Here is a 23,877-nt window from a genome sequence, read left to right as displayed (position 1 = left end):
GAGGGGCCCTGCGCCAGGACCGAGCATAGTCAGGACCTCTCAGGGGTGACAAGACGGGTGCTTTTTATTTACTTCTCATGCCACTTTTATTTTCCAATTTTCCTACAGAGAACATATGTCCTTTGTATAATAAAAATGTTAATTTTTAAAAGATGGAAAGTAAATCACATTCTTCTTTTAGGCCCTAACTCTAACCCTTTCATCTTCACGATGTCCTCTTTGACTCGCTCTGCCCAGAATCAGCCTTCTTGTGTCTGAATTCTTATTAGAATCAGAATCACAAAGCACAACTGATCTCAGCTGTTTCAAAGGCAACCTGACCTGTCTCACTGGCCAGTGACTCTGCACCCTGACTTCTCTGTCTTCCAGTTTCCTCTAGGGCCCCCCATTTTGAGAGGCAGAGAGGTGCTGGTTCCACTCCCCACTGATACCCATTCTATGCCCCAGGACAAACTTAGGTCTGTTGTCAATGTCTGTGCCCAATCCCAGGCAAGGAAGTGAAGAAACTGGAACCTTTGTGCACTGTTGGTGCAAAGGTAAAATCGTGAACCACTATGGAAAACAGTATGGTTCTTGAAAAGGTTAGAAATAGAATTACTGAGATTTCCCTGGTGGTCCAGTTAAGCATTTGACTGCCAGTGCAGGGGACACAGGTTCGATCCCTGGTCTGGCAGGAACACACATGCGGTGAGGCAACTAAGCCTGTGCGCTATGACTACTGAGCCCAAGTACCCTTGTGGTGCTCTGCAATGAGAGAAGCTACTGCACTGGAAGCCCATGCACCACAACTAAGTCGGCCCTGCTCACCGCAACTAGAGAAAGCCCACACAGCAACGAAGACCCAGCATAGCCAAAATTAAATAAACACAATTTTTTAAAAAGAAATAGAATTACCATATGAAATAGCAATCTCACTTCTAGGTGTATACCCAAAAATATTGAAAGCAGGGACTCAAGGAGATATTTGTACACCCATGTTCATAGCAGCACTATTCACAGTAGCCAAGAGGTGGATGCAACCCAAGAGTCCATCAACAGATGCGTAGAAAAACACAATGTGGTAAATACATACAACGGAATGGTATTCAGCCTTAAAAAACAAAGGAAAACATGATATAGTCTACAACATGGATGAACCTTAAGGACATTAAGTGAAATAAGCCAGACACAAAAGGACCAACACTGCATAATTCTATTTAAATGTGGTACCTAGAAATAGACGAATTCGTAGAAAGTGGAATGGTGGTTACCAGGGGCTGGGGGAAGGGCAGGAATGAGGAGTTAGTATTTAATGAGCACGGAGTTTCAGTTCTGCAAGAGGAAAGAACTTCTGGAAAGGCATGGGCTGATGGCTGATACAACAATGTGAATGTACTTAATGCCACTGAACTGTACCCTTAAAATGGTTAAAACGGTAAATTGTATACTGTGCATATTTTACCACAACTAAAATAATCAGTTGATTGATTAATTAAAAGAAAAGACTCAACACCAGTGGGACCAGATGGGTCATCAACCCATAGCATCCGGCTCCGCCTTACCTCACTGGCGAGGGCTGGACATTCTCTAAGGGGCAACACAATGTCTTTTCCATCTACTCTGAGTCATGCCTGGCACAGAGTAGCAGCTCAAAAAATGTTTGTGGCATGAATGAGATGATAATATAAAGCCCCTTGTATCTATAGTTGATAGGAAGTATGACAAGAAAAGGGCTTCCCAGGTGGCACTGGTGGTAAAGAACCTGTCTGCCAATGCAGGAGATGCAAGAGATGTGGGTTCAATCCTTGGGTTGGGAAGATCACCTGGAGGAGGGCATGGCAACCCACTCCAGTATTCTTGCCTGAAGAATCCCATGAACAGAGGAGATTGGCGGGCTACAGTCCATAGCGTTGCAGAGTCAGACATGACTGAGGTGATTTAGCACACACGCATGCACATTACAAGAAAGAATACTTTTCTTAATATCAGATTGGAGACAGGAAACCTGTACGTTTGTAGACCACACTTCTGTCTGTCCACTGGCTAGGGACTTGGAGAAGTAAACATTTCCCCTCTCTGCCCACAGGGTGTACAGTCCACCCATGGGTATCTGAGCATCACAGACATTGTCTCGTGGTCATTATAATTCAGAACCACGCCGTAGTGGAGCCAGACGCCAGAGTGACCTGGGGATGCAGCCAAGTCCTTGAAGGAGATGGGAGAGGAGACGATAACCTTAAAAGGGGGAGGTTGGGGATAGATGGGGAGAGAAGGACAGGGAGTGGGGAGGGCTGAGGTAAGAGCAGCCCTCCCCAGATCCTGCTACACCCCCACTGCATAGTGAGGAGGTGTTACTCACTTCCACCCCCACCCTGGGTCAGCAACCCTCTGCCAGGACCCCCAACTCCAGCCCCACGGGGCTCCTGGGTCCCTGAGAATGAGGCTCTCATTCAAGCCAGTGAGCTAACACCCTCTTCCACACACTGGAGCCTGCTCTGCCTCTGCAGGGCAGACATTCTGCAGCCCATTCCAGGGCCCAGGGCTTTACACCCTGCACCTCCTCTACCCTCCCAGCACCCTTGCAAAGTCCCAGGCCCCCTCTTACAGACTCTGCTCCTCAGTGGCTGAGAGGTGGGTTGTCTAGCATTGTACTCTGCCAGAAGGCAGAGTCCGTGTGTCAGCTCAGTAGCTTCACTCCCCGTGTGTTATGTCTCCAGTTCACTCTCTGTTGTTTGTGTGTCCTCCCAAACAGAAGGGGAGCTTCCTGATGACAGAGCCAGAGTCCCCCTCAGTTCCCACCATGGCTCCTGCCTCTAGCTGAGTGTCTGAGAGCACAGTCAGCGGTTCCCAGCGAGGAGATAGAGATGAAACCTCTGCTGAATGGATGAGTGGGTGGACATCACCATTCCCATGTCACAGATGAAGAAACTGAGGCTGAGACTCAGTGACCTGCCCAAGTCCCCACAGCTCCTAAGGGGCAGGGGTGTTATGAACCAGCCTGCTCAACACAGATGCTCTTCTTCCTCCACAACAGTGACCTCTTGGCAAAGGTAACCCGGCTGCACCCCGGCTCTCCTGCATCAGCACCCTCATTCTTCTTCCCCAAGTGGTACCTCCTCTAGGTGCCTCTTCCTCCAGTCTCCATCTCCTCCTCCCAAAGCAGAGCACTAGGAGCTCCCAGTCATGAGCAGCCTCCACTGGCATGATCTGGAGGCCCTTGTCCCAGGAGTGAGGACAGCATGGCCCTCCACTGACCCTGGCACTGTGGCTGCAGCAGGAGGGCTCTGAAGCCACAGGTCTGAACCCAGCCATGGTCCCAGCCCCAAATGACCTGTCCAGCAAGAGTGGCAGAGATATCTCCACCTGTTACCATACATCAGAGGTGAGAAGCATCTGGGGACTCCACGGGGGTCTTGAGGGTTCCGTGGCCTCTGACCAGCCTCAATCCACAGGACCAGAGCATCCAACAGGCCTCCCCAGAAACCCAGAAATTGGGTGCGATAAAAGGATCCTCCTCAGGCCCAAGGGAGAATGAGGCCATGGAAAGTGATGGGCGCCCATCTGTCACCCTTCTCTGCCAGGGCCAAACTCTCCAGCCACCCATTAGTCTCTTCCCTCCCTTAGATCCAGGCCCAAACTGTCACACTGCACAGTTGATTTATTTATTCTTGTGGCCTTGCTCTTGGTGGGGTTAGAGAACAGCATGTCATTGCCCTCTCTAAATATTACAACTCCACAGAGAATTGATGAATGTGACTTATCACCTTTCCACTCCAGCTCCAGAATCCCCAGACCGTTCTTTGTTGATAGGAGTGTGATCATAATCATAATAATAACAGAAACAACAATAATAGCTGCTCCCAATTACTGAACACTCATTCTGTGCCAGAGAGTGTGCTAAGCGCTTTCCTCGTATTATTTCATTTACTCTTTAACAACCATTCTGTCCTACTACACAGAGGAGGAAACTGAGGTTCAGAGTGTCTCAATGCTGATAACTTGCCCTGGTTATAGCAAGGCTGGAATGACATGAAGGGCAGCCTAGTCCAGGCCCTAGGGCCAATCACTGGACCATAAGCCAAGCCCCAACATGCATTCCTACACCATAAAGTCATTCCTCCACCTACTACTCAACCCCTAACCAAAGGCAAAGGTTCAGCCCCAAACCAGAGGCCAAACAGAGCAAGCAACATGTTTCCCCCAAGAGCTGCACTGGGCAGCGGCTGCTGAAACAGGGAAGGGGGCCAGTGGGATATTTGCATATGATTGCTTGTGGCTGGCCTCTGATGTGTACCAGCCACCCCTGGTCCCAGCAATTTCAGAGCCAGACTTATGTCTGTCCCCGTGAAAATGATGGCCTCTTAGCTTTTCTCTCCTTTCATCTCTTTCCTGATTGCTGTCATTGATCCTGAGTGCATTCTAGAAGAGACACCACCCCCCATGTGGCTGGGGTCTGATTTTGATTCTTGCCATGCAGATGCTCTCGCCACTCCGTGACTCCTGCATTGACCCAGAGTCATGGCCTCTGTGGGAGTGGAGGGGGTGGGGGTGCTCCCCAGAGGGTGGGCCACTCCATGGGGCAGTCCCTGTGGAAGAGGCCTGAGTCAGCCTCTCTGACCAAAACCCTTGCTGGAGGGCTGGGGGCCCAAGAGCCAGCAACAGAGGGGTGGGAAGTGAGATGCTGCCCCGCCACGTGGGAGGACAGAGGGGTGAGCGGGCAAAGTGCTGGGCAGAGATGCAGAGGTGGCCAGGTGTGAAAGCCACGGCAGCCAGGCCAGCCTAGGCTGAGACTTTGTGCCTTGAATGCCAGACTGTTTCTGGGCAGAGAATTTTCTGGATTTCCTTTATGTTCCACTTTACAGGTTAGTAAATCTGCTGAACGCTCTGCTGTGCTAAGAGGAGTCAAGAAAAGCACCCTTTGTCCCTGCTCTGCCTGGAACACAGCCATGCTGGGACCAGTGGGGTGGTGAAGACAGGACCAAGAGAGAAAGTTCCAGAGGAGCTCAGGGGTTTGTATGTATTGGAATGCTTGGTGGGTTACCCCCTACCCCCTGAACCTTGGGTCTCTGGGACTTGTTCTGAGTGAAGGCTGTTTCTTTACCTGGCCTAAGGTGGGGACCCCCACATTTGAGGGGTAGCCATCAGGCAGGAAAGGCCCCCCTGGCTCCTCAGTCACACACACGCAGGTGGAAAACCTCTCCTCTGGCCAAACTTCTCTCCTCCTCTTCTCTGAGTACCCTCCCTCCTGAGGGCTCCCCAGGCCTCCTTCCCACAGAACCATTATGCAAACCCCTCCTGCTGGGCAGATAAAAAACATCTGTCTAGTAGTTGGGCCAGGTGGAAACTTCAATATCAAAAAGCTTTCTGGGGGCAATTCCCTCACTTAACAGTTATGGATCTTGGACAAGTTCATCTCTGTGCCTGTTTATTCACCTGTTAAAAGGAGATAATAATAGTACCAACATCTTATATTTGTTGTGGGGATTAAGTGCATATACAAAAGTGCTTAGAACAGTGCTTGGGTTAATGAAAACTCTATATAGGTATTAGCTGTTGTTAGTGATTACCCTACCACATGAGGACAGAGGCAGGTATGAGGAGATGAGCAGAGAAACCCTCAAATCAGCACCACCTTTCAAGGCCTGGACCCCACCATCATGTTGAATGGAGCACACTTGAGCCCACAGCCCCTCAGGACACCTCCTGGGCGTGGAGACTCAGCCAGGGTGGCTTTCTTCCCTGAGAGTCCAAGGCTGCCGCTGGCCATGATCTCCCTGCCTGAAGGTGAAGTGTGGATGGGCGTCAGAGGGGTGGGATACTTTGAAAACTGAGGAAAATATGGTCTGCATGTACTTTTTCTTTCCAAAGGCTTCAGATCTGTTTTGGGAGGTGGATGGAGGACACACCGGGAGGACGGGCAGTCTTGGGGCACACTGGGAACTGCGCAGTTCTGCCCACTCCACAGGACAACACATGCCTACTCCCCATCCCACCATCAGCCTCATCTGACTCTATGGATACATATTAGTGTGTGTTTGTGTGTTTATCCATGCACAATGGTTTAATTATTTTATTTAACCCCTTTATTGAAAATTCAGCCCAAAGCTCCAGAAGGTTGTCTTTGTGTCAGCTTTCAAGGACTCCTAGGAAAACTCACGCAGGGAGGGAAGAACCCGCCCAAAGGCAAACACAGCAGCTCCTTTTCTGGGCATATGGGAGGATTAGCGGACTCTCCAGGAAGCCATGCTGGATGAAGGCCACTGTATCACTTCATGTCCCCGTGGAACGCAGAAGCAGATTTTGCACTCTATTAATCTACATCTGTTTGCATGTCCCTGCTGTTAGCGCTTCTGTCTAGGGAAGCAGCAAGCAGGCAGTAAAAGGAACATGGGCTTTGGCGGGGAGGGGCGATCTCGGTGCACCCTGCTCTATCGCTCCCTGCCAAGTGACCTTGGGCAAGGGTCTCAGCCACTCTGAGCTCATTCTCTAAACAGAGGATGCTGATAAGGGTCCCCACCCTGCAGGGTTGTCAGTCTCCTGACAGGATTAGCAACGAGGTGGATAACGCCTGGTGCAGTGCCTGGCACACACTGGCTTAGAAGGCATGGAGGTTGCCAGAGATGCCGGATGCTGGTGGAGATTGAGATGATGATGGTGACACTGAGGTCCCAAGTCTGTGCTTTCTGCCTCCCTTGTTAGGCTAGGGGTTTCTCCAACAGCTGGTGGTGTTGTTTTCTCCTTTCTCCTCCTTCCTGCAGCCTCACCTCCTCCCCACAGTACTAATTCACTTAACAGACCTAGAGGGGCAGGGCTGGGGTGCCCCAGACAACACACATTCCAAAGCCACCAGACCTCCTGGTTGGGCTGTGCCCTCTTGAAGTGAAGGGAAGGGACATGCCATCTCCTATGGGATTCAGTCTTCCCACCCTGCCCTCGCCCCCCAGCCTCGCCCCTACCTCACGTTGTCATGTTTCTGGATGTAAATCTTATGGAACATCATATCCTCCTGTTTGGCATTGATGTCTGCTTTCATCTCCATGGCGACGTGACGGGGAAGGACAGACAGCAGGAGCCGCTCCTGGAGGGGAAGCAGATGCTTTCATCATAGCCTCTCCCCAACTTGGCAGTCCCTTCCCCTCCCCAGGCTTCACTCCTTCACACCTGTGTCCCCACTGCAGGGCCCTGGAAAACCTCTCAGGCTCTCCTCAAATGCAGGGGGCTAACACTTGCACATGCTGGGGGCAGAGACATGCCTCAGGGCCACCTGGCCCCCATCTCCCTGGGACACCTCCTGGTTCTTCGGTTACATGGGGAAAAGCACTCCTGGTGAGCCTGTAATACTAAGCACCTTGGGTCAGAGACCTTGGGCAAAGAAGTGAACTTCTCTGAGCCTCCAGTTGCTTATATAAATGGAGGTAGGGTTGCTGGAGCTTTAGATTAGATTAATTCGGTCATCAAATATTCACTGCGAACTGACCATGTTCCAGGCATCATGCTGGGTGCCAGGAGTGATAACTGTGAAGGAGACAGGCCAGGTTCCGCTTCACAAATTCCCAGTCTCTTGCGTTACAGGTCCTATGGGGCACTGAGCAGGGGGACCTGTCTGAGGCTAGGGAGAAGTGGGGTGGTCACAGAAGACTTCGTGGGGACTGGAGGATGATGCGCTCCATTTTCACGGGATGCTGGCCCAGGAGGATGGGAAAGCTCCCTGACTTGAGAAACTGGGAAATTAAGATCAGCTGAAGGGGAAATTGGAGGGAAGCAGGGAGAAGAGCCAGGGCCACCTTGGGAAGTGGGGGAGGGTCACGTCAGCCCTTGATGGAGTCTGGATGTGGCCTCCTCTCTAAGTTCTCTGGGCCCTGCCTGCTCCGAGAGGTTCAGCTGCCCCCAGGGTATGCAGCCTCCACCTGCATCCTCTGCAGCCCCCTCGCCACGCCAGACGCTCTGCCAGGCTCACTCACAAATCCTCTCATCTGAAGCCTTTCCTCCCGGCTGCCCGCAGCCCTTTCATCTTCCCTCCCATCCCCCAGCACCGGAAGCTGGCCACTCCTTCCCGAGGCCCTAAGACTTCTTCTCCTGCACCTGTGTAGTTCCCCTCCCTCCTTCCTGCCCCACCTCTGTCCTCCTCCTGCTCACTCCTGGCCTCAGGGAGCAAGGCTTCCACCAGTACCTCCCCTGGTCACCTCCCAAGCCACTCCCTGGGCCAGGTCCCCAGGTCTTCAGCTGCCCGCCTGATACCTTGCCACCAGCACTGACATCATGCCCACACCACACTCACCCTCCCGGTGGCTCTTCTCAAGTCCCCTGCCTTTGCCCATGGCACTCCGGGTCACCAAGGTCAAGGCCTTGCTCCTCAGCTAGAATCACCATTCTCACACATGCTGCTACCCTTCCTTGGGCTCACCCCCTTCCCAGAAGGAGGGTCCTGGCTCCAGCTGCCAGCCTCCCTTGCCACCCTGGGCCTTCCTGTAGAGTCCCCCATTACTCTGCATTTCAGCCTGTCACTGGGGCCTCCTGAGGGTGGGAATGTGTCTTGTTGGGCTTAGAACAGACAGTCTTATGCTCAGGAAGCTCTGGTAAACTAGTGAGGAATGGTGCTCTCTGTGGACCGGCCTGACCTCCGGTCAGGACCTCCATCAGTGGACACGGCCATTACAGGCCATCTCTTATTCACTGAACTCTCCATAAACAGCTACTGGTGATAAAAATACAAATGAAAGGACAATTCTGTGGAAATATAGGATGACTGGGAGAAAGCGTGCAACAAATTTTTTCGATTCATGAGAGACCTTCCTACATTTCCAACTAGTTCTGGGACTGAGGACAAGGAGGAGTGGGCAGGGGATGGGTGGGGAACAGTGTTGGATCCCCTCATCAGGTTGTACTGAGGAGCATCCTCGGATCTAAGAGCACCCCTTTCTGCAGAGGGCAGAGGAGGCCAGACTCTGGGCCGTGGCTGGGTGAGGAGTGCCTGTCCTCTGGAAGCAGGCCTCCCCTCCCTGACCTGAAACACGGTATGGTGAACATATTCCCCTTCCCGCAACCAAGATCCCTGTGGATTTGCTGAAATGTCCAGTCTGGCCAGGGCCAGCACAAGTAAACTGTGATGAACTGTAAATGCTATAAATGCTAATTTTACTGCAAAAGGGTAAGGTCCAGGAGTGGGAGGGCAGGGGGGCGGGAGGCACTCCCTAACCCAGAAGGGGCGGGAAGGTATCCTGATCTCAGGTAAGTGATGCTGGGGCCTGATACGGGCATGAGAGAAGGGGCTTTTGAGGCAGACAGGGGCTTGGGGGTGAGCAGGGTGCAGAAGTGAGGTAGCCGTGTCAAGAAGAGACAGTGGGAAGACTCAGGGACACCCCTGGGAATGAGTTTCATTGCAGAACTGGGCCGGGAGCCTAGATGGGACCAACAGAACGCACGGGAAGGCCTGGCCTCAGCTGGGACAGCCTGAGCTGGGGGCCTGGCCAGGCACAGCGGCCAGGCGCAGGGCTGGAAGGGAAGAGGGGGCAGGCGATGACTGGGGGTGGGGGGCCTGGAGAGACACCTTGGAACTCTGCCCCCTGGCTCAGCCGTCTGAATGTCACCAGCCAGGTCACTGTAAGTCCCTAGACTGAACCCAGACAGAGGCAGAGGGGTGCCTCACCCTGTGATGAACGCTGCGCTCGTGGGGACTGAGCTCGTGGGGGGCCCGTGGAGCACCCAGGCAGGAGGGCGCACGTGACTCCTGCGCTGCTGGCCAGGCCTCTGGCTCCCTGTCCTCACGATCAAAGGCGGACCTTCCATGTTTACACCCGCCTGACACAGTGCGCACACAGAACAGAACTCCGCCAGCGTCTGGGCAGGCTGTGGGGGGCCGCCAGCCTAAGAATAGAGCGAGGCCCCTCCGGCCTGGGTAGTGACCTTACCTCTGAGAGCCAGGATGAGTCCCAGCCCAGTGGGAGCCCCAGCACCTGGCCGGCCTGCCTGCTTCCTGCCCCCAGGTCTCCCTCCAGGCCTGCCGTTTGGGAGCAGTGTACCCTGTGCAGCCTCAGAGTTCCAAGCTTCTATCCAGTTCACACACACAAGAAGACACAGGGGCGACCTGGCCAGACCTGAACCCTGAACAGGACGCCCCCAGGATGCTAGGCAGGGAACCCTGACAAGTCCTCAGTCCCCACCCTACCCTCAGCCAGAGGGGCACAGCGGGGCAGGTCCCTCTGCCTGGGGCTCATGGAGAGAAGCCCCCGAGTCTGTGGCCCGAATGAGTGACCTGCTTCCTAGCCCTGGAGTCCTGAGGCTGAGGTTTAGGGTGAGACATGGTCGTCTTCCTTTCTTGAACTAACCAGACCCCAGAACTCAGCACACAGTAAGTGCCTAGTGAGGGCATCATGGGGCTGACAGCTTCTCTCCTCCTCCCTCCCCCTCCCCAGGGACCACCTTCATCCCAGGAGGGAATGCTGATGCTCTTATCATCCAGCTCATCAGCCCTGGGGGCAGGAGGGAGGGCTGCTTCCTGCCTCCCAGGGCCTGGGTGCTTGGTTTGAGTGCAAACCACAAGGAGGCTGAGGAGGCACTCTCAGCCCAAAGCTTGAGCCCAAAGCTCATTCTCCAAAGCTTCTTGAGAGCATTCCCACAGAGCCAAGAACGCTGGGCACCCTCCAGAGGAAACATCCCCCATGGCCTGGGCCCCCGCCCAGGAGGGGCTGGACAGCTGCCCTCAGCATCGCTGGCGGGCAGGCAGCAGCTGGGCAGCCGCGCGGGGCAGGAGGGCCTCACCCACCTGCTGCTGGTTCTCCCGCTGTGAGTGGAGCCGCGCCTGGATGCACTCCCGGGTCTCCTGGAAGGCCTGTCTCTGCGAGACCTCAGCCGGGTAGTGGGTGCACACACCCACGATGTTGGTGCAGGAGAAAATGAGGACATTGGAGACGAGCTGCAGAGGGAGAGATGAGGACATGAGCTGAGGCCTGGAGCGGGCACTGGCACCCCAACCACGACCCTCCCACTCCCAGGGCTCGGAGCCCTCAGGTCCCACTGTAGCAAACACACACCTAGTTGCCAGCAAAGAGATGCCAAGGGCTCCCACCTACAGCCAACTACTGGGAGCAGCCAAGTGCAATCAGTCGGGCTCCCTGATGTCCTCAGAGTCCAGAGCTTGGCTGGCCTGCGACAGAATATGGCCCTAAGGATGCTGAGTCACAGAATGATTACCCTGGCTGTGTCCATAGTACCAAAGGCGACAAGGTTAGGTGTCCTGGGGATGCTGTGTCAGAGCTGTGGGTGTTGGGGTGGCAAGGCCACTGCAAGGAAGTTTCCTTGAGGGGGATAGGACTTCATTGTTTGAAAGAGTGACAGGGTCCACACAGGACAAAGGACTGCTCTTTCACGGAGAAGCCTTAGCTGGCTAAGGGGATCAGGGATCAGCTCCAAGAAGCAAATAGCTACTGATGCGCAGCACTATGTCAAGTCCTCTGGGGATGGAGGGGAGGACGAAGTCCCCAGCCAGCAGGGATCGGGGTCCACACAGGTCTCATCTCCTTCTCTACACCAGCACCAGGGCCTCCTGATGACCCTCCCCCCAACACACCAGTTGGTGGACATCCTCCTTCACCCCCACTCCACACGGACGCCCATCTCTGTGCTGTCAGAGATGTGTGCAGAGAGACACCATTGTCATCAGGTCACAGAGATAAGGCTGGAGTTCTTTTGAAAGCAATATTCACTGAAAAAATAAGAGAAAACACAACACAACACACAAAAGCTAGTTGACAGAGCACATTCCGGATCTGGTCCCTTGGACAGCAAGGAGATCAAACCAGTCAATCCTAAAGGAAATTGACCCATAATATTCACTGGAAGGACTGATGCTGAAGCTGAAGCTCCAATACTCTGGCCACCTGATGTGGAGAGCCAACTCATTGGAAAAGATCCTGATGCTGGGAAAGATTGAATGCAGGAGGAAACGGGGATCACAGAGGATGAGATGGTTGGATTGCATCACCGACTCAAAGGACATGAGTCTGAGCAAACTCCAGGAGATAGTGAAGAACAGGGAATCCTGGCTTGCTGCAGTCCATGGGGTTGCAAAGAGTCTGACACAACTGAGCAACTGAACAACAAAAGGTGCTGTTTGGCCAAAACCGCTCTTGGCAGGTACAATTCCTGGGTAGTCTGCGTGACGGGATTCTGGTCCTGCCCTTGACTCAGGCCACATCAGACAGAAGCCACACAGGCTCAGCTTTCTGGGCTTCAATCACTCCCTCCAAATACATAGTTCTTAGTCCCAACTGCTGCAGGGGAGCGCGGCTGGGCCTGCGCCTTCTGCTGTGGTTCCACCCTATCCTCACTGAGAGCCCTCCATTGGTCTCCAGTTCACTTATCCATTTGGATCCCAAAGAGCCTCCCCTTGAGACTTCAGTTGCTAGGCAGTGATCGGCAGCAGCTCCCACACGCTTCTTCCAGGGTCCTCTTTTTCTCTGGATGTAGAAGTCCTGTCCTTGGCGCTGCTCTGCCTTCTACCTGAAAGCTTTCCCCACCCCACCCACCCTCCGAGGTGGCCCTGACTTCCACCCAGGCTCTCAGGCCCATAGCAATGTAGGCTTCAAGCTGAAGGCAGTGCCATCTTTCCCTGGAGACGACCCACACCATGTCTGTCCCCAGTCGACGCACAAAGAAACCTTTCCTCTCCCATCTCTGTCTTGCTCCTTCCTCAACTGCATGATAGACTCTAGTGTTCTGGCTGAAAGACACTGTGGACTCCCCTCAAGCACCTCCTGGACACCCCTAGATACCTCCCTGAGGAGCCTTCAGGGAGGGGGCAGACTCAGATCACCAGTCCTATCAACTCGGCTGATGACTCATATCCCCCCACCCCAACCCCATTCACCCCAGAATCCTGCCACTGTCATTTTATATAAACACATCACAGAGAAAAATCCAACCAGTTTGTTACAAGCAAAGAAGACTTCTGATATACAGAAGCTTATAGTCCAGTTGAAGAGCTAAGTGGTCACGACTGACAGAGAGCCAGCAACAGGAAGCAGAAACTGAATCATGCCAAGCAAAAGGGAGTAGAGGGGAGCACAGGGCAAGGGGAGATCTCTGGGAAACCTGGGCTTGGGGTGAGGGGCATGTTTGGTGAGGCTGGCAGACATGAGACAGAGTATCCCTGGAGAGAGCAACTACAATAGCCAAAATAATTTTGAAGATGAACCAAGTTGGAAGATTTATACTACTCAATTTCAAGACTTCCTATAAAGCTACAGTAATTAAACTGGTGCAGTACTGTTCTAACAAAAGAAATATAGATCAGTGCAACAGAATTGAGAGTCCAGAAATAAACCCTTATGTTTATGATTTGCTGAGTTTTGACTAGGATACCAAGACAATTCAATGGGAAAATAATAGTCTTTTCAGCAAACTTGCTATCCCATATGAGATAGGAGACTCTACCACATACCATATACAAAATTAACTCAAAATGGACCAAAGACCTAAATATGAAAGCTATAACTGTAAACTTTGAGAAGAAAACATAGGAATACATCTTAATGACCTAGGATTAGGCAGTGATTTCTTAGACATTACATCAAAAGCACAAATGATAAAAGAAGAAAAGATAAATTGCACTTCATCAAAATTAAGAAGACTTGTGCTTCAAAAGAAACCATTAGGAAAGTGAAAAGACAACCCATAGAATGGGGGGAAATGCCTGCAAATCATCTATCACACCTAAATAAAGGTGTTATATATTTTTGACAAATATACAAAGGCAACTAAATGGAGGAGGATAATCTTTTGCAGCAAATGGTGCTAGAACAATTGAATATTCATATGATGAACTCAAATCTCACAAAACGTTACAAAAATTTATTCAGAACAGTTCATAGGCCTAAATGTAAAACCTAAAACTATTAAACTTCCAGAAGAAAACACAAGACTTTGGATTAGGCAAAAATTTCTTATATACCACAGCAAAACATGATTCATAAAAGAAAAGATAAATTGATAAATTAGACATCATCAAAATTAAGAACAGTTGCCTTCAAAAGACACTGTTAAGAAAATGAAAAGACAAGCTATAGAATGGAAAATTTTATTTATAGATCACATATCTGATTAAAAGACTTGTATCCAAAATTCACAAAGAGCTGTCAAATCAAAAATAAAAAAACCCTCAAACCACTTTTTAAAAGAGCAAAATATTTAAGTAGACAATTTACCAAGAAGATATAAGGATGGCAAACACAGAGAAAGATGGAAATCATTAGCCATTAAGAAAATGCAAATTAAAAAAATGAGATACTACTAAACACTATTAAAATGGTTAAAATAAAATTAAATTTAAAAAAATGAAAATAAGGATGTCCCTGGTGGTCCAGTGGTTAAAAATTTGCCTTGCAGTGTAGGAGACATGGGTTTGATCACTGGTCGGGAACTAAGATCTCAAAAGCCTCAGAGCAACTAAGCCCACATGCCATAACTGCTGAGCCCACGTGCCAAAACTAGAGAGTCTGCATACCTCAACGAAAGATCCCTCATGATGCAACAAAGATCCCGTGTGCCACAACTAAGACCAAAAGCAGCCAAATAAATAATGTGCTTTGCTGCTCAGTCGTGTCCGACTTTGCAACCCCATGGACTGTAGCCCACCAGGCTCCTCTGTCCATGGGGTTCTCCAGGCAAGAATGCTGGAGTGGACTGCCTGCCATGCCCTCCTCCAGGGGGTCTTCCCAACCCAGGGATCAAATTCAGGTCTCCCACATTGCAGGTGGATTCTTTACCATCTGAGCCACCAGGAAAGCCCAGGACTCTGATAACTTCCTGTTAAAATGGGGCATAAGACTGCCTCAGTTTGGAGAATAGACACAGAATTGGAAGTATTTCTGAGTTCCAAGTTCTAGATCTGAGTCTTGTATGATTAAAATCTCAATCCCTTGGTTTGTCATTTTGGTGTAACAGAATTAGAAGTACCTGGAGGAATGACAACTGGAATCTTAACTGACAGAATAAATCTCATTTCTTTACAGAAGCATAGGTCTGAAACCCAGTCTGGACCAGGCACTTTGGGGAGACTTGTAGCTAGGTAGCCAGTTGCCTAGTTTTATAAAAAGTAAGGCTGTAGTTGCTAGCTGTCAGCAGACATTGTTTTGAGAATGTTTTGTGGCATCCAAGCCTAACACTCAGAAAACTCAAGTGTTTAGAAATACAAGGTCTAGTCTGAAATTACACCCATGGTATCACCTAGTTATTTCCTTGGATGTCTGAACCATAGCTACTTTATTTTGACTTTTAATTGTAAAATTCTCCTTAATAGCCAAAGCAGATGTCACCATTAATTATGTCAGTGTTTCTCTGAGCTTCCCTGGCGGCTCAGATGGTAAAATTGTCTGCTTGCAATGCTGGAGACCTGGGTTCAATCCCTGGGTCAGGAAGATCCCCTGGAGAATGAAACAGCAACCCACTCCAGTACTCTTGCCTGGAAATTTCCATGGATGGAGGAACCTCGTAGGCTATAGTCCATGGGGTCACAAAGAGTCAGACACAACGGAGCAACTTCACTTTCACTTTTCAGTGTTTCTCTAGGTATAGAATATGCAAGAATTGGGACTCAAAAAATCTTCTCCTAAAAAGATCTAACTATATGAAGCCCTGTTTTGCCAGTTTTTCCCAGAGCACAGAGTGCACAGAAATAAGTAATAAATAAAAATAAATATTTTTATAAAATGAAAAGAAGAAAGAACTGCCAACACTGGTACTGATAAGAGGGTGTAGCAGCTGGAACTCTCATACCTTGCTAGTAGGAATGAAAAATGGTACAGCCATGTTGGCAACAGTCTGGTATTTCTCATACATACACTTGACCTGCAAGCTCACTCCTATCTCCCCAAATCACAAGCAAAGTTATGTTCAAAAGGAACAATCTCATGATAGCACATAATAACATGGATGAATCTTAAGTTAATTATGCTGAGTGAAAGAAGCCACACTCAAAAGGCTACATACTGTAAATGACTCCATTTATTTGGCATTTTGGAAAAGGCAAAACTTCAGGGGCTGAAAACAGATCAGTGGTTGCCAGGGGCAGGGCGAGTTTGACCAAAAGGGGCGGCTAGAGGAGATCTTTCAGGGTGATGGGACTGTTACATACCATGATTGTGTTGGTGGTTACACATCTATATACCTTTGTCAAATCCAAAGAAGGATACACCAGAGAGGGCTTCTCAGGTGGCACAGAGGTAATCTGCCTAACAGTGCAAGAGACACAAGAGACACATGTTCTACCCTGGGTCTGGCAGATCCCCTGGAGTAAGAAATGGCAACCCACCCCAGTATTCTTGCCTAGGAAATCCCATGGACAGAGAAGCCTGGCAGGCTCCAGCCTACTGGGTCACAAAGAGTCAGACACGACTGAGCATGTGTGTGTGTGTGTGTGTACACCAGAGAAGCCAAATTCTACTATATGCAAATTGTTTTCATTATTTAGTTGCTACACTGTCTGACTCTTTTGAGACACCATGGACTGTAGCCCACCTGGCTACTCTGTCCATGGGATTTTCCAGGCATGAATACTGGAGTAGGTTGCCATTTCCTCCTCCAGGGAATCTTTCCAACCCAGGGATTGAACCCATGTCTCCTGCATTAGCAGCTGGATTCTTTACCACTGAGCCACCAAGGAAAAAAAAGAACAAGAGTAAAAGTCCAGGAGGGACTAGCAGGGAGAACAGGAGTTGCCGGCTGGACAGGGAAAGGGCAGCTTTTCCTCTCTGAGGCCAGAAAGAGGAACCAGAGTCTCTTTTGAGACATGACCCTCGAAGCAATTATCAGCTGGCCTCTGCGTATCTCGGCACTAATCCTCTTGGCCTCTCCTGCTGTAATCGGACTCTTCCTGCAGCCAGAAGGCCAATAGCAACAGAGGGTATAAATCCAGGTAAAACGATGTGCTGTAACCCAGTAGGGTCCAAATGGCTCAGCTGAGCTTAGCATGCCTCAGTGTTCCTCTCTCCCATTGACTAAACATACAATGGGGTGAGCAAGGAGAGAGCGCTGGGTGTGAGAGGCCTTCAGAAAGGCCTGCTGGAAAGGGTGATTTTGGCAAACTGGACCTGAGAGTGAAAACGTAAGAGATTAATACATCAAACACACATACACCCACCACAAAGGTGAGAATCTGTGTGCCAGATCTTAATAGATGCTAAGATCCCTGTGCAGACGCAAAGGTTATGAATGAAGAGAAAGCTTCAGTAAAAGCTGATGGAATTCTGCTTCCAGTCTTCCAGAAAGGAGTTTGTAGCTTAAAAATGATCTCACACCTCAGGCAGGAGGGTCCAAATCAAATGCTAACCAGCTTTCTTCTCCACTAACAAAGATGATCAAATATTGAGCCCCTTCATACATGCTTATGCAAAATACTTAACTAGTAAATAATGACAGGTATCAGTCACAATAACAGGTAAACAGGCCTAATTAAGGGTTTGTTGCTTTTCCCTGTGCATACTTCACAGGACATGTCCAACCACATGAAAGAGGCATGTGTGTGTGTGTGTGTGTGTGTGTGTGTGTGTGTGTGTGTGTGAAGGGATACCTACATCATACCAGGTGGAGTAACAGGGACACCTGACAATACAACAAACCTCAGGCCTTACACTGGCCTCAGCATCTGCTTTTAAAACCAGCCCTGCAGATGGTTTGGGTCTGGGAGGTCCCAGGACCACACCAGGAGAAACCCCACCAGAGGGGAATGTTTGGAATTCTGGTCTCCAAGTGGAAACCCAGAGGAGGTGCCTGTGCATATTTACAAGTCCACTGGCATTCCTAAATCCCCAGCACTTCAGAAACCCAATCTCTCCTGTCTGCAGGCTGCAGGTTTGATTTGGCCACGAGTGAAGTTACTGCTCAGGGTGTGCAGCGCCGCCGTGGTGAGGCCTGAAAGGGCTCCCAGCAGCTTGCCTTGGGCACTGCCATGCCTGCTGCCTCTTCTCCCTTGAGTATTCAGGGGACCCCCATGGGCCCATTGCCATAGGCTTGCTGTTTGCCAGTACTGAGAAAGGTGAGAGGCAAAGAGGAATGAGGAATGAATGGGTTTGGAACAGAAGAAAATAACTAGGAGGACCTCTTCACAATCTACTATTATGCATGGGTTCTGTTCTGGACAGGTCAGCTGGTGCCTTGCAAGGTACTTCACAGGGTTATCTAATGGGGGTTAAGGAGATAGAGAGCCAGAATTCCCCAGGGAGCCAGATTAGGTGACTGGGGTGAGGGGCCAAGATGTTCAGTTGTATTTGAATTTCAGATAAACAACAGGTTTTTTTTAAAGTATGTCCTGTGCGATAGTGGGAACATGTGTGTTAGTTGCTCAGTAGTGTCTGACTCTTTGCAACCCGACAGACTATAGCCTGCCAGATCCCTCTGTCCATGGGATTCTCCAGGCAATAATATTGGAGTGGCTTGCCATTATCTTCTCCAGGGGATCTTCCCACACCAGGGATAGAACCCTGGTCTCCTGCATTGCTGGCAGACTCTTGACCGTTTGAGTTACAAGGAAGTCCTTAGTGGGAGCATACTTATAGTAAAAAATTATGTATCTGAAATTCAAGTTTAACTGAGCGACCATATTTTCACTGGCAACCTTACCAGGGAGACTTTTCCAACCTGTCCTCCCCCAGCTCTGACACCCCCCAGAATTGGCTGAGCCCTTGCACACTAAGGGTGACCCAGCTCCCTCTCCACCCCACTCCCTCTTCCAGGTCGTCTCCCACTCTCAGAGGCTCCTGCACAGACAACAGTACTTCCTCTTCACATCAGGGTCTGAAATCACCTCACTTAAGTGCAAGCTAAAGCTGGAATCTGATTGTTCAAATCCACCCACCTGAACACAGGGGGCAAGAGCATCTCAGAGTCCCTAGGGGCTGAGGACCAGCTCTGCAGTACTCTGCAAGTGTGACTGGGACTCCACACTAAAGACAGGCAGGATCCTTTCTGTTCTAGTCCTTTTTCTGTTTACAAACACACAAAACTAGCAACCAAATAACTCCCAAATAAAAGGAGCTGACAAGACAGAAGGGTTCCTTCTGTCTGCCCCAGATTTCATTTCTCCTGAACGGTGCTGGTGGGAAGCTTGGGGGACCTCAGTGGAAACCTATTATGATACTAAATAAATCAAAGAAGGATAATCTTAAAATATATATACTCAGAAGGCATATCAGCAGGGCTCCTTGTATACTTTACCAAGCATGATTAGAGGCTAAATGACTTAAAAAAAAATATATATATATATTTTAACTTTTTCCATCATAGTGATGCGCCTTTAAAAATTTTTCCTTTACAAAGAATAAAGATTGCTGTATGCCTTTTTTTTTTTTTTTTTTTTTGCCATCAAAGCCACATTATCTCTGCCTGGGGGCTTTTGTGATGAGGTCCTCTTTCATGGAGGTGGCTGGTCCGTCTCAGCAGCTCTGGACAAACAAAACCAGGCTCTCTGCTCTCTTCTTTCCTATTAGGGGTTCTGCCCAGGTGGCACCCCTTTCTCCAGCTAGGATATAGCTGCCTGGAGCTTGTCAATCTTACTCAGATTGGAATCCTCTCTGCAACTATCCTCTATGTCAGAGATCATCATATCCCCTTATATCAAGACACTTTTCTGATCAAATGCCCACCAGTAATATAAAGCCCAGACTCTTGTGTTGATATTAAGATTCTGCAAGTCTCATCATGGGCCACATTCCCCCTTCTTCTTACTACTCCTATCATATGGGCTACTTATTGCCTCTGGAAATCACCAATCTACAGTATGATTCCGAAAGTATACTGTTTATTTAATATACTTTTATTATTACTAAAAACAAATTAATAAAATTAGCATCTGCTTAATCCATATTTAGAAAAGACAAAGTAGACTAAAATAGGACATGTATCTAAGAATGATTAGGTGCAGCAATTTACAACCTTCTAAACACCTTCACAGGTCATATTTCATTGCATCCTCACTGCATCCTTCTAAGAGAAGCAAGTTGGGTGGTATCACCTCCTCCTGCTAATGCAGGAACTAAGTCTCGAGGCAGGAGCCTCGGCCACTCAGCAAGACGGCAGCAGAACTCAATCAGATTCTCACTCTGAGTTCAGAGCATGTCCTGTTCTACTGTACTAAGCGGTTATTTATCCCAACTTAATTTAGGTCCACTTTTGTTTGATTCTATTTAATAAAGGAACACTCAACTTTCTTTCACCCTCTTCCTAGGTGCCTTAGGCCTTCTTTATAGATCCTGGTCACATAACATGCTGCTGATTAGGGACCTACACACAGCCACTGCCTCTAACCCAGCTCTATCCAAGGAACTCACCACTGTGAGTGAGAACAGCCCATCGCCTGTCTTATAAGGCCAATTCTTACCCCAGCAGAGCTTTCTTTAATTATTTTTTCATTGGTAGAGATCATACACCACACGAGAGCAGTCTCCAACCTTTTTGGTACCAGGGACCGGTTTTGTGGAAGACAATTTTTCCACGAACCGGAGGCTGAGGGAATGGTTTCAGGATGATTTAATAAGCACGTTACATTTATTGTGCACTTTATTTCTATTATTATTACATCAGCTCCACTTCAGATCATCAGACATTAGATCCCAGAGGTTGGGGACTCTCTGGCCAAAGAATTCATCCTTTTAGAGTAGCTTTTAATGTATTCTCAAGGTTGTGCAGCCTTCACCACTAATTCCAGAACGTTATTAACATCCCTTAAAGAAATCCCACACCCATTAATCATTGCCTATTCCCCACCTCTACCTCCACTCCCGCCCCCAGCTCCTGTCAACTACTAATTTATTTTCTGTCTTGATGGACTTGCCTGTTCTAGACATTCATATAAATCGTATCATGTAATAGCCTTCTGTGTCTAGCTGTTTTCACGTAGCATAATACTTTCAAGATTCTTCTCTGTTTAGCATGTATCAGTACTTCATTCCTTTCTATGGCCAAGTAATAGTCCACAGTACAGGTATGCCACGTTTTGTTTATTCTTTCATCAGTTATAGGCATTTGAGTTGTATCTACTTTTTGACTGTTATGAATAATGCTGCTAAGAACATCCATGTACAGTTTCTATATATGTTTTCAGTTCTCTTGAGCATATACCTAGGAGTGGAATTGCTAGATGTTATGGGCTGTTATGTTCATGTCCCCTTCTCCTAAATGCTTATGTTAAAATGCTAACACCTAATGTGATGGTTTTGGGACGTGGGGTTTTGGGAAGGTGATTAGGTCATGAGGGTGGCACACTCATGAGTCGGATTAGCACCCTTACAAAAGTGACCTCATAGAGTTTTCTAATCTCCTTCCACCATGTGAGGACACAGTGAGAAAATGACCATCTATGACCCAGGAAGTGGGCTCTCACCAGACCCTGGTGACTTGAATCTGGATTTCCCAGGCTCCAGAATGTGAGAAATAAATGTTGTTTAAGCCACTCAGGCTACGGTATTGCTATTTTGTTATAGCAGCCTGGATGGACTAAAACACTGGGTCACACGGTAACTCTATGTTACATATTTTGAGGAGCTGCCCAATTGTTTTCCAAAGGGGCTGCACCTTTGATATTTCTATCAGCAATGGCTGATGATGCTCCACACCGTCCCCAGAACTTGCTGTGTCTATCTTTTTTATTATGGCCATCCTAGTGGGGGTGAAGTGGTATTACGCTGTGATTTTGATTCCCTTAAAATTCAGAACAAACAGTGACAATAATGAGTGAGGTAGTTTATTCTGTAACTTGAACAGCTGTGCTCTTAGAGAGAAATGGCCACACTGTAAACTTTATTTTTGTCACCTTTGGTTATTGACTCCTAGGAAACCCCCAGACCTTATGCACATAGCCAGAGGGAAAAAAGCAGCTTTCATGTAACAGTACTTGCTTGAACAGGACATTCCCTTAATTCATTAAAAAATTACTGACTGAGGACCCAGTGCAGAGCCCAGTGTCAGGGCACTGGGGAACCTGGACTCCAGTCACCCAGCCCCTGGCCTCCAGGACACCACGTCTGGTGGTGGAGGCAAGTACATGCACAGAAGCAGCTGGGAGGACACAAACTTTGCAGGTTTCGCAGTCACTAACCCCAAGTTAGTTCCACAAACACTCAACAAATATGGCAGAGGAGACAATACTCTTACTATTGATATATGAACTGGCTTATAAATTAACGAAGAATAAGTAAAATTTGGGTTAACCCCTGGGTCAGGAAAATTTAACAGAAAAAATGGATAATGTAGATGAAGAAGCTTTTCCAAGAAGTAAAATTACAAATGACATAAACACATGATATGAGATACGTGAACCTCACCAATAGGCAACAAAATACAAAATGAAAACAATATTCACCCATTAAACCAGCAGAGCATTTTTTTGTGGGAATAATGTTGGCAAGAATGCAATAGAACAGGCACCCTCCAGTGCCTAAGTGGGGATGTGAAGACACAATCCTTCTGGAAAGCATTTTGGTCATGTGTATGAAGAGCTTTAAAAATGTTCACACTCCGTGACCCAGATTCGGTCTCCTCTCAGGAATCTGTGCTGCAGAGACTCAGGAGCTCGGGCAGGGTTTTACAGCCAAGGATAATTAGAAAATTAAAAAATGGGGAATGGTTAAATGTTGAACAACTAGAGGATAGTTAAATAAATTATGGTGCTTTGATACCCTGGAATATGTCAAGGCCTTTCAAATATTTCATTTGAAGAAGATTCAACATCATGGGGAGGTTTTCAAAATACAGTGTCACATGGGATAAGAAGAGAATACAGAATGGCAAATTCAGCATGATCCCAATCTCAAACTACATGTATGTTAACAGTGGTAGGATGTCTCTAGGTAGTGGGATTATAGGTATTTTTTACTTTTTTCTTTAGATCATTGAATAGTTTTCTACTTTTCACCGTGTGTATGAATCTTAAAAGAGAAAAGTGATATGTTTATTTTAAAAAGAGGAAAAACATACATGCTTTTACTCTGAGCATGGCAGGATGAAGGAACTTCTTTTCCAAATAGAAGAGATGAGAATTCAGATGCCTACACAACCAGCCAGAATAAGTCAAACAGGAAAAGAAAAAGAAGTCATGTCTGGGCAGTGGGGACTTGGAAGGCTAGTCCTGGAGATGGAGCTTGGGGTGTGGGCAGGATCTGGGCAACCAGCATGATAGCAGAGGTGCATCCAGGTGGCAGAAACAACCTGAGTTAAGGGGTGGAGAGAGGAAAGTGCAAGGCTGTCTGGGGAATGAGAAGTCACCCCTGACTGGGACAGAGCCCTCAGGGGGAACTGAGGCATGGTGGGGTTCACAGCTTTATCACAAAGGACATCCATGTCAGGGTAAGGAGCTGGCACATAATCCAGGAAGCACTGAAACCTCTTGGTGGCTGCATTTCCCAAAATAAAAAATGTATTAATTTTTCAATTTATAAAGTGTGCATTCATTAGAGAAAATTTCAAAATCATAGGAAAAAAATCAATTTACCACCCGCAAAGACAACCAATGTTGTCTGCTTCCTCACTTCCTTCCTCTCTAATCTACTCAGTTTTTTGTTTTTGCTTTTGTAAAGTTGAGATCTTACTGTTTCTATAATTTGGCGTCCTGCTTTTTTTCACTCAGCATTATAGCATAAGCATATTCCCCTGTTCTTACAATCTCTAATGCTGTGGGCTGTCAACAGGGAAACGTGATCAGAGCTGCTGTTAGGGAAAAATAATTGGACAGCTGGGAAAGAAGTAGTCAAGGGCAAGGTGCAAGGGGTGGAGAGACCAATAAAGAGGTAGGGATGGGAATTCCGTGGTGGTCCAGTGGTTATGACTCCATGCTTCCACTGCAGGAGGCATGGGTTCAACCCCTGGTCAAGAAACTAAGATCTCCACAAGCCTCGCAGTGTGAGAGAGAGAGGG

At 48.5% G+C, this 23,877-nt stretch overlaps 1 protein-coding gene across 2 annotated transcripts in view; it reads right to left on the bottom strand.

Moving 5' to 3' along the window:
- Positions 1-23,877, bottom strand: part of ADCY5 (adenylate cyclase 5) — a 156,723-nt gene that overhangs the window by 55,157 nt on the left and 77,689 nt on the right. For both annotated transcript variants that reach the window (XR_009696986.1, XM_061167001.1), the window contains exons 2-3: positions 10,742-10,891; positions 6,936-7,057 (exon numbers count right to left, since the gene is read on the bottom strand). Coding sequence is in view for 1 of the 2 variants with exons in the window: in XM_061167001.1 (XP_061022984.1) it covers positions 6,936-7,057; positions 10,742-10,891 (272 nt within the window). In the remaining variant the exon portion in view is untranslated. The remainder of the gene's footprint in view (positions 1-6,935; positions 7,058-10,741; positions 10,892-23,877) is intronic.

This window comes from Dama dama, chromosome 19, assembly GCF_033118175.1.
Source record: "Dama dama isolate Ldn47 chromosome 19, ASM3311817v1, whole genome shotgun sequence".
NCBI lineage: Eukaryota > Metazoa > Chordata > Mammalia > Artiodactyla > Cervidae > Dama > Dama dama.
This window is presented reverse-complemented; position numbering and strand designations above follow the sequence as displayed.